The 11,141-nt window shown below is 39.1% G+C and overlaps 1 protein-coding gene across 2 annotated transcripts in view; it reads left to right on the forward strand.

Moving 5' to 3' along the window:
• The window catches only part of LOC137294061 (opioid-binding protein/cell adhesion molecule homolog), a 45,842-nt gene extending 35,855 nt beyond the window's left edge, over nucleotides 1-9,987 (forward strand). The window contains exons 5-8 of one of the 2 annotated variants that reach the window (XM_067824991.1): nucleotides 4,618-4,746; nucleotides 5,458-5,745; nucleotides 6,173-6,385; nucleotides 6,944-9,987. In XM_067824991.1, coding sequence (XP_067681092.1) covers nucleotides 4,618-4,746; nucleotides 5,458-5,745; nucleotides 6,173-6,385; nucleotides 6,944-7,056 — 743 coding nt within the window. In that variant the 3' untranslated portion in view covers nucleotides 7,057-9,987. Of the gene's footprint in view, nucleotides 1-4,617; nucleotides 4,747-5,457; nucleotides 5,746-6,172; nucleotides 6,461-6,943 lie in introns of both variants that reach the window. The other variant, XM_067824990.1, reaches the window with a different exon arrangement.
• The last annotated feature ends 1,154 nt before the right edge of the window (nucleotides 9,988-11,141 follow it).

The raw sequence follows: 11,141 nt of genomic DNA on the forward strand, positions 1-11,141 counted from the left end.
TAGAATTTGTTTAAGGTAACTATGGTAGCCACCCCGTAATTGTTTTGTGCAATGTCAGTGTTTAAGTCATCACAGTTATGTAATATAGGTGTATATATATCCATGCATATACATTGAACCCCTATCGTAAGATCCGCCCATCTAGAAACATCGCGACGAGTCTTGTTATGACGTTGTAAAACTTTCATTAATCGGGGTATCATTCTCTGTCGTCGTGACAATCACTTGTATTGTATAATCGACTATGCTTTAAGCAGAGATTTCTCATGAATGTGGAAAGGGTCTTGTAGCTCATATTTATAACTCTGGAAGCAAAAAGTGCAGTCCGGTATGGCTGCTTGACTGACGTCAACCTTTGACAGTAGGGATCACAACGTGACTATGATTGCTTGAAAGCTGTTGTTGTATGACGTTGAATGGTATTCTACACAGAGATGCACGTAGAGCAAATTACAAATTGCACCATCCACGTGGTGTCTCCTGTGATATCGATTTGTTCTTTATCTCCAACAACATCTGCTCATCAGGAAAACCGTCGTATGGCTGAGATATGGCTGATTACGGCGTAAAACTCAACTCACTCGTCAGGAAAAAGCGACTGTCTGATATTCTGTGATGTTGAAGTTTATCTGTTTGTATATATCTTCAGAGGTTGTTGTTTCATGATATTCGTAACTGTAAAATATAAACCAGTTTTCCTATTCAAAGTTTACTGCTATGCGAAAGTTATATTCGCGTTTCTATTGTTTTAACAAGTCAACCGTGTGGGTCAATTGTTTGCTTGTCGTCTAAACACATGAACCCACATAGCTACTACATGTGAAGCTGATTTAAAATATCTAGTTGATTGTGATGTTGATAGAACATTTCTCACCTGCTCATTGCAATATCTGTATAATGTTGCGACATAGAGCTCAGCTAGATATTTTACTTCGAGATATCTAGGGATTTGTAGAAGTAATGAAGAAGTCAAATTTAGGCTCTTCAGTTATCGTAATATTTATGAAACATGAGATCGCTTTTCCAGTTACACCTAAAGCTCAACCTTCAAACGTAAATGGCACGGTTACTTGTAAAATGTACAGTACGTTTAATGCAGGTTTTGACCTTGCAGTGGTATAGAACATTACACTGTAATACGCTGTAGCATTCATTAAGTATTTGTATACATCCACTTAATCAGGACTTTTTTCTGCTATACGTGAAGTTTCACATGACTGCATCCGACAAACCACCACAGTGGTGAATACTCCTGTTGACGCAACAAACAATGCAGGCACCACAGAAGTTTCAACCTTCTTACGAAAAACTCACACACGACTCAGTATGGAGAAAACACAGAACGTTACATTGTGGCGTTGGGTAATATAAGTGTCGGGACAATTCAAGGATGGATTCTGTACTCTCCGAAGTAGCATTAAACCCGATTCTGGCACAGGGAAGACACATCTAAATATAGCCGCTGTGTAATAAATACCCACCAGCGACTGTCAATGCTGTACGTTCTGAGAAATAACTGTTCCAACGCGGCTACTTTGATACGAAAAGATAGCTATTTCCTCTTAGATATAAATACGGAACGACAGGAAAAGAAAAATGATGAAATATCCAAGCCATTAATTCGGGCGACATGGAGGAAATGCTCTGTGGTATTTGACAGTATCCTTTGAACTTTACTTTTAGCATAGTTTGGACCTGACAGCGAAATCAAAGTCAGGAAATTAAGCGAACACTGAACGAAGGAAATTAAAGTGTGTTTAAGGACTACAGTTGGTTTAATAAAACCTCGGAGTCTGTCTGGCGTCAATCTGGCCGTAAAGATCACGTCAGGGGGACGTATAGGACACAGGCACAGTCAGGGGTGGAGGAAATTGTAATCCTCAGTCGGATCACCTGTCACTTTCCATAGCTGCAGAGTAAACCACTTTATTTCTTTGTGGATTTAATAAGGATCGATGTCTATCATCCACAAGATTAGGCGACAATGCTGAATATAATGATCTCCACTGTAAGTGAGAAACTTGGTGACCGGCTTAGGGGTAGACGTGTTTTTGTCTAGACATTACTTACTAGGTACATTAATTAGAATTGGTTCACACTGAAATGCAAATTTGTATAGTCAAGAGGAAACTCGTAAACTCTTAAAACACTTAAATGTTGGTACATTTATCGAAAAATTCAAATTGCACATTGCACTTGACGTTTTAACATGTACATAAGTATTATAAATAATACAACATCATCTACTTATATTAAATTACCAGAATACCGAACAAAATGGTGTATCGATCCTATTCTCAGTGTGGAAGACCCACATCGCGTGTTTGCAGGTCTTAAACTGGTGCCCACCAAACCTTTTTGTGTAGATACAATTCTGGTGCCCACGACACCGTGTTTGCAGGTCCTGAAATCTGTGTCCACCACTCCTATGCAGGTCCCCATCGAGTGTCCATCACATCACCGCTTGTGAGCAGGCCTTACACAGGTGCACTACCCCCCTTGAGTGTAGGTCTTATATTGGTGCCTACCACTCTTTGTGTACAGGTCCTACAATAGTTTCCTCAGGACCTTGTGCGCAGGTCCTATACCGGTGCCCACCGCTGCTTGTCTTTAGATCCTATACTGATGCCCACCACTCCTTGTGTGCAGGTCCTACGTCAATGCCCACCAGTCATTGGCTGCAAGTCTTACACCGGTGCCCATCGCTCCTTGTGTGGAGGGCCCATACTGGTACCCACCACTCCGTTTGTGCAGGTCCCATACCGGTGCCCACCAGCCCTTGTCTGCAGGTCTTATACCGGTGCCCACCAGCCCTTGTCTGCAGGTCCTATATCGGTGCCCATTACTCCTTGTATGCAGGTTCTACACTGGCGCCCACCTTTCCTTGTGTCCATGTCCTATACCGGTGACCATCACTCCTTATGTGCAGGTCCTACACTGGCGCCCACCTCTCTTTGTGTACACGTCCTATACCGGTGCCCAATACTCATTGAATGAGCATCCTGTGCCGTTGCACCCTACTCCTTGAGAGCAGGTCCAATACCAGTGCCCGCCACTCCCCTTGTGTGCAGGTCCTATGCCCGTGCCCACCAATTCTTGGGTGCAGGTCCTATACCGGTGTTCACCATCCCTTATGTGCAATCATATATTATGTTCACCAGCCCTGGCCCTGAGTTCAAGTCCCCACCCGAATTTCCCAGTGGTTAAAACACACTCAAGTGTACACATCCAAACTCTTTCATGCATATAGCTGACACAGTAACCCGTCAGTTGACAGCGAAATATATCATTACTTTAAGGAATCACTAAGAAGTGAAAACAAATCGTAGTTTTACAGCTTCTGCGGTCAGCGCATTCTGATGATGTTTCTGTTCATGGTATTTTAGTCTATATGTATAATGAATACATTCGTGTCATGGTGCTACTTTCATGTCTGAGCTGCAGCTAAATAAAGCGTTCAAGGCACATGCGCATCATGTGCAATATTGATGTAGACACCCAACTCGATATTTCCAAAGTAAATTGTAAATACCATGTACACCTCGGTGCCTCAAGCAATACCATGGAAACTGCATAATTTCGTTTCATCTTTTTGAAATACCTCAAGACGATACTCATGCCTGAAGGATAGTGTTATAGCTCAGAAAAAGGTGAAATATGAAATCGCCTTTTTCGAAAACGAATTATAGCATTAGAACCGAATCCCTGCAATTGCTAACAAGCCATGCATATAGTCTGCATGTATGAGTATAATAAACTGCAAAAATGGAAGTGGCCACTGAGGACAAAATGCGGTTATTGGAGAGTCTGCACAGAAGGAAATCTAGCTGCAATTACTCGTTGATCAACTTACCACATATATGTATCATCCAAATTCTCTGCTACATGTATTAAAGGTAATATGCATCGTTAAAAACCTTGTTTTAAATGTGTAAGTCCTTCTTTTTACGATTGAATATAATGATAGCTCTACATAGCACGGAACAATATTGGTATTATTTACGGAATGAGAATGACATTTCTGAATGAATCTAAAATTGATTCACTTTGAGTTGAAGTATTTTACGTTACCAGCATGAATGTAATAGCATGAACCGTATTTCTTACGCATGGTTGAAATACGTTCTTCCTGGTCTTGGATGACTTTTAATTCTATTCACGTCATGCATACTAATTCATGCATACATTACATTGAGTTATTGCGTACGTTCAGTTTATTTCTGTCCGTTCGAAGTCTAATCTTTGTTCTGACACAGGCATCGGAATGAACACTTAATGACACTTTGATCTCATTCATATACGTGTCCCGTTTCAACGTCACGCTTACAATTAACTATATATCACTGACGTAAAAGTGAACGATTGTATACATTATATATGAACGGAAATACAAAACCGGAATTTGCACCTTTGAGAACATCGAACCTTTGAAAAGATTAAAGACTTTTGCTCCATGTTCATTCTTTTTAATGGATCTAAAATCTGTAAAGAGGAAGTTATTCTTTATTGTTGTCGTTGTAGCAGTGGTGAAAACTGGTATAGTAAACCTCATATACCTGTATAGTGTTCCATATGTTGTACTTCACTATCGGCATGACGTGTTTTACTGTATTTTAGAGATCGGCATCAGCGGAGAGGTCCTACTTATCCATAATGTGAGTCGTTACTGCGGGGGTAACTATGAATGTATCGCCTTCAACGGTGTACCGCCAGCCGTAAACAGGTTAATACGGATTTCGGTTGAATGTAAGTTTATTATAGTGTTTCTTATTAATGTGTAAATAAACAAGCCACTTTCCATTATCAATGAGCGAATACGTGGCAAGACAAATCTAATGGGTCTGAACTGTCAAATTAGGTCTGTCTTTACTGACATGCATAGTGACATTTGCACGAAGGATTACAATACATATACTGTAGAATGTAATATTTCAATAAGGCTGTGTGTTATGAACAAGGCACATTCGTGGCTTTTTTTATCACCTCTGTGATATTGACTGAGGTGTTAGTAAGGTATTAATAAACTATTCAAGTATGTCTCAAGTCTTTTACCTTCATAATGATGGATGGTCATGTGTCTCTTAGTGTCATTTGCTGCTTAGCCTTTCATTAACAGACCCGTAAAGATCCGGGACAGAGTAGGCCCTCAGCCAACCATACTTGCCATGAAAGGCGGCTATGCTTGTCGTTAGAGGCGACTAACGGGATCGGGTGGTCAGGCTTGCTGACTTGGTTGACACATGTCATCGGTTCCCATCCGTTGATAAATGGATTGTCTGGTCCAGACTCGATTATGTACAGACCGCCGCCATATAGCTTGAATATTGTTGAGTGCGACGTAAAACTTAACTCACTCACTCATCTTTCATTAACACTGTCATCTTTGTCACTTGTCTTCCTAGTTATATTATTTTTTTACATTTATTTGACTACTATCATGTAGTTATTTTCAAACAGTTCCTCCCGAGGTACGCCTCCCCAACAAACGGATTGGCCAGGACATAGGTCTAGAGACAATACTGGAATGTCAGATCTCCGCCTACCCCCAGGCGATCAGTGTCTGGATGAGGAAGGGGGTGGTGATATCCAATGGTGGCAAGTACAGAGTAGAGATATATCACGAAGCGGAGCATACAATGACCCTCAGTCTGAGGATCAGAAATCTGGAGGACACTGATTTTGGCAGTTACACATGCATGTCTTCCAACTCAGTTGGGAAGGATGCTGAGAATATGATACTATATGGTGAGATGTTGATGAGAACGAACAGTGGACAAGCTACGTACCTAACATCCATCCATCCACACACACACAGACACACACACACAGACACACACACACACACACACATTTATTTATTTTTAATAGTATAAAGTATTTAATCGGAAAGAGAAAAGAATTGTAATTGGTAGATTTAATTATATACTTCTCTTGGGGCATGCAGTTCTTTCTCTGGCGGCTGAACGGATGAATTTTATTACTTTTCTCGAGTTGACACACACTCAAAAACTTCAGGCAAGCTCTTGCAAAAAATAGAAGTCTGTCGTTCTTCACATGGGAGTAAATCATATTTTATCGTTGTTAATATTCCAAATGTTTGTTATAAGTTAGAATGCATTTGAGAGTTAAGTACGTTTGACATGTTTGACGTGCGTGCGTTTTTCTCCAACAGATTACTCAGCAAATCGAAAAACGACAGCAGCAACAACGTCAATAATTCCAACTACGGCATCCCAAAGTTCATTTACAACGACAACCATTCCAATTATAACGTGGAACCCGCACGCAAGCCGTACGCCGGATGTGAAACCAGGAGACACGGTGGTCAACATCGTTACTAGGAAACCCACACCGAGGCCAGAGCAGAGGCCACAGTTAGATCCGGGTAACTCTCTTAAAGCCTACAACACTATCAACAACAATATGGCGACCCTGTGCACGGGTAGTCTGTTGCCTGTGTGTATGTATCCAACATATATGTCGATACAATTAATATTTCATTGTTAAATTCAATAGGATAGTCAAATATTTATTTATGTATACACAATGCCATTTGTGTTTCTTTTGTTTGTTCGCAATGTCATCAGAATTAAAGGGACATCATCTGTTGCCAACAAGTCATAGGTACAAGTTCACCATTTTCATGCCATAACGTTATCTGTATATATAACGATTGAAACGGTTTCACCCACCGTTTGACATGCATTATTTTAACAATCCCTGATGGTCACCTTCATTGTTGGATGATTCGGCATAGCTGGATGAATTTACCATACTAGAATGGTTTTCATATGCCCCAAAGATACTAAATATAGTTTGAACACCAAAGTATTGGAACCAAGAACACATTAAGGTGTCATGGTGTTCCACCAGTTTGGGGATGGACAATCTCCTTGACAGAGCCTGTTATGATTTGAATGCTTGTTCTTCTGTTCTCTTGCAGGCGCTCCTGGTAGCCCAATCCAGTCTAAAACAGTCCAAGGACAGGCACATAAGAACATTTGCTCAACCAGTGTAGTTTTATGTGGATTAATATTTGTGTGGTTCCATAGCTGACTGTTTCTATGTCATGTGAAGTATGTGCTATGCAAGTAAGGAATGGAGCTTTAATGCTAACCCTGGTGAACCTGGGTTCAAAGTGGTAGCACCGACATGAAAGAGGAAAGCACAAGGCACAGAATCACAGAACATATATCACCTACTGTGCAATTATGATTTATTATGGCTGTATAAACTGAAAAAAGTTTAAGAGGAAGAAGTGTCTTCCTAATCAAGACATGTCATTATGTGTTCTTCAAACAGTCCAGTAATTACATTTAGGAAGGACTCTTGGCTCAAGACTTTCACGTGTTCCTCAACATCCGTGAGCGAAAAGAAAGACTTGTGTAATAGCACGTGTGCATATATTCTAATAAAGCAAAGAAACAAGGCGGACGTCGAATTGCCAAGTTCTTTTTTCATATTCTATATCCTATAAAACTGACGCTATTTTCGAAAACAGGTTTAGCATTCCATGATGGACTAGAACAGATGTAGAAGTATTTCTTCAACATTGTAACTCACGGTGATGAACATCCGTGGATGTTTTCCACTCCAAGACTTGAATGTGTGGATGTTCCATGGACAAATAGGAATAGTGCAAAAACGCATTGATGGCATAATAATTAACAACATCTGAGAAGATGAATAAGACGGCCACACCAGAAATACACCAACTAATAAATTCATTGGTTGCAGATATCTGGATATACAGTGAACGTTTATGTGCGAATTTTACGCAGTTCGGTATTACCAAATGCGTCAGTTCCATTAAACAAAAGCTACAGCGCCATCTTCAGGTGTTAATATGCTTCCTTGTGTATGTTCTGATTGATTATAAGGCACGTGAAGCTAACCACAACACATATTTATCATGTGTTTTAGATGCATGCTTGTAAGTAGTGTACAGTATCACATAACGCTGTCTGTATTGATTCAGGAAATGTGTTAATGAGAAAAGTACTTAGGGTTAAGCAAGACTGGGCCTACCGCGGTTCCACCATGGAAGGCGGAAGTCAAACCAATGAGCGATTATGATGACAGTCTTTCTTTTTCAGATATAACAGATTATATGCACTGTTTCCAAGGAGACATTGCCCTTCCCGATTGCCATTAACGCTTTAAAGAAGTGAATTTGTTGTATTGCAACTAGTGCCTCTTTTGTGACGCCCCAAAAAATGCATCTGATAAATAGGTTTCAGATGTGCACTACTTTGAATATGTTGTCACACTTCTGTTACTGAGAGTTTTTATTGGGGCAGTATATATTGACCTATCTCCTATTTCAGTCGTTACTGGCTGATTAAGACATGATAGGCGACCACCCGGTGTCATCACGCTTACATACCAATTATTCAAGGGTATGTCTGATATTTTCATGCGGAAGCTATCCGAATATGAATAGACTTCTTCGACACCAGGTGTTACGTTGATCAGATGTCTGCGACAGCGATTATGTCAAAATGAAACGTTATCAAACAACCCGTTAATTACATTGACATCAATGTATTAAAGCAAATTAAATATCACAGACTATTAGTTTTCATTGCGATATATCTCAGATCGTTATTATTTTATGGGCAACCCTGGCCAACATCTACTTACATATATATGTATACATACTATACATTGGATAACTATGTCAGTTTTGGATTATGAGTCGGTGAATTGCGATATATCTTAGTCTGAAATGTTTTGGCAAGCCTGTACATATTTTGTGACATTTAGATATTTGGCACTGTGTATATATGTTGCATATACATGTTTGTAAATACGTGAGTGTGACAATGCGAGTTGTTATTGTGTCGTGCCTATATCCTTTGCAAATATAAGTTCGCTATATATGGTTGTGATAACATGTCTATGCCTGTTATCAAATGTAGAGTATCATCATAAGTCAGATGATATTCAATCACGTACACTGATGTAGACTATTGGATGACAGTATCATGACGGCTCTGGCATAATCATGAAAACGTTGATTAGTATGTTTGTATAAGACTTTGTGTTGCACAGTGCTGTGAAGTATATTTATGATCCAAGACTTGTCTTCCACGGGAGATATCACTTTGGTAAAATTAAGCTTTACGTCCCAGGAGAAAATATGACAATGAAAATTAATTACATCACAATACTTTGCAAACCATAGTGACGTCATCGGTGACCACAACACCACTAATCTCTACGTAACAAAGGATTGATTACTAGAATGCAGACACGTCACCTGGAACAGTGAACATACTACCAGTCGATATTTCAGTTACTTCACGGTGGATAGAAATATACTGGTTATTACAACCTAGATGAGAAGTCTACGTGGGTGTACAAGCATAAGGACACCTACATGATTTGTTCAGCTGGCCAGTTCAATTTCTTCCAGAACTTACATTGATATTGTCTGTTCAATGTGAAAATACCGCCGGAGGGTTATAAACGGCTTCGTATTTGGTCTATTTGGTCGAATGATACCATTCTCTTTAAACGTGAAACATTTTCCAAACTTAAGGTGTTCATTTGTTATAACACTGGTCCGGTGTACGGCCATTTATGGGTATAATAGAACAATACCAACCTGATTTATTTATGTGTAAATAGTAGATTCTTTTACAGAACCTATCTACAACTTTCCGTATGACCCTTTTTCTTGTTACCAGTAGAGATCGTGTTTTAACAACCACGAAGAACTTATTTATTTCAAACAGACGAAGACTGTAATGTACATACGATGCAGCTCTTTCCACAGTGTGCACCCGATGCATTTTACTGTTGGCGTTAACTTGCGGAAATTCATTTGTACATCGTTATGCCATGATATCCTATGATTTGTACATCGTTATGCCATGATATCCTATGATTTGTACATCGTTATGCCATGATATCATATGATTATGCTGTATGTCATTACTATGCTCATGCAGTCATTTAGAATAAAACATTTTTGAACTTAAATCTGTCTTACATTGTTTTCATACATGGAACATAGAACTTATGACTCTCCATCGAGTGGTTCAGAAAAACAACCTTGTATTTAAAATTGAATCTATTTAATTTTTGCGAACAGAAATGTAGCTGATGATAAATAGGGTCGTTTAAGAGCCATTTTTATTCTTCTGACCTAGAGAGCACGGGAGGACGATGCTCAATGCGTGAGTGAGATTTATGTAAAGCTTGGAATAACAGTGTAAAAGGAGTTCAGTCTGAATTTGGAGACATCCATCTCTTTTTTGGACGTGTCTTCTCTCTGTGAAGTGTGGCATATGATGGCAGTTTTGACATATATCTAAAAAGCATGGATCAAAAAAATTTATAATTTAACATTGTCTAAAGCTGTGTGGGTATAAATCATTTGAAAGACTTTCGATGAGTGGTTAATAATAATTAGCCTTTCTGATTCAGTTTTAATTCAGATCAATAGATTTATCCGAATCTGAAGTAGATTACTTGTTTATTTGAGGCAAATAGAATACCAGACGCTATCTCAGTATATGTTTTTATTATTTGGTACACATAAACTGATTATCTATCATGGAGCATTAGCATTTATATCATCGGCGAAATTACAAAAGCTTTTATCACTCTCTTTTCACGTGGATTTTATCACCCACAACGGAATATTTCCCACTGTTAAACAAATTCAACTAATAATTACAAATTAGTAAAATATTTCCAATTTGATCTTCAATAAAATACTCACTTTACGAAAAATTAAGAATGTTTATTGCCGTCGTTAACGGTGTATGCTTCAAAGAACTTTGTGTTGTCGCTAAGGCCTAAGTGGTCCTGTAGCTGATTGGGCTTAGAAACATAAAACCCCGATGTCCCATGACAAATTGGCCTCCATTCTGCCCGACCACACACAGTCTCAAACGAATAAATTCATCTCATGGCTTCATTCGGCTAGAAACTCGTTCATGAATACGCCCCACATGGGAAATTCGCTGATAAATGGCCTTATCTTCATCAATATATTTTTGAGAGATTTATACCTCCCAAAGATAACTCGTTTTTCTTTAAGAATTTTAATGTTCTAAAACGGTTCAACGTACAAACGATTCTACTAAGCATTTGGTATTCGTTGAAAATAACCAGGACCATATTTCATT

This window comes from Haliotis asinina, chromosome 8 (assembly GCF_037392515.1).
Source record: "Haliotis asinina isolate JCU_RB_2024 chromosome 8, JCU_Hal_asi_v2, whole genome shotgun sequence".
Lineage (NCBI taxonomy): Eukaryota > Metazoa > Mollusca > Gastropoda > Lepetellida > Haliotidae > Haliotis > Haliotis asinina.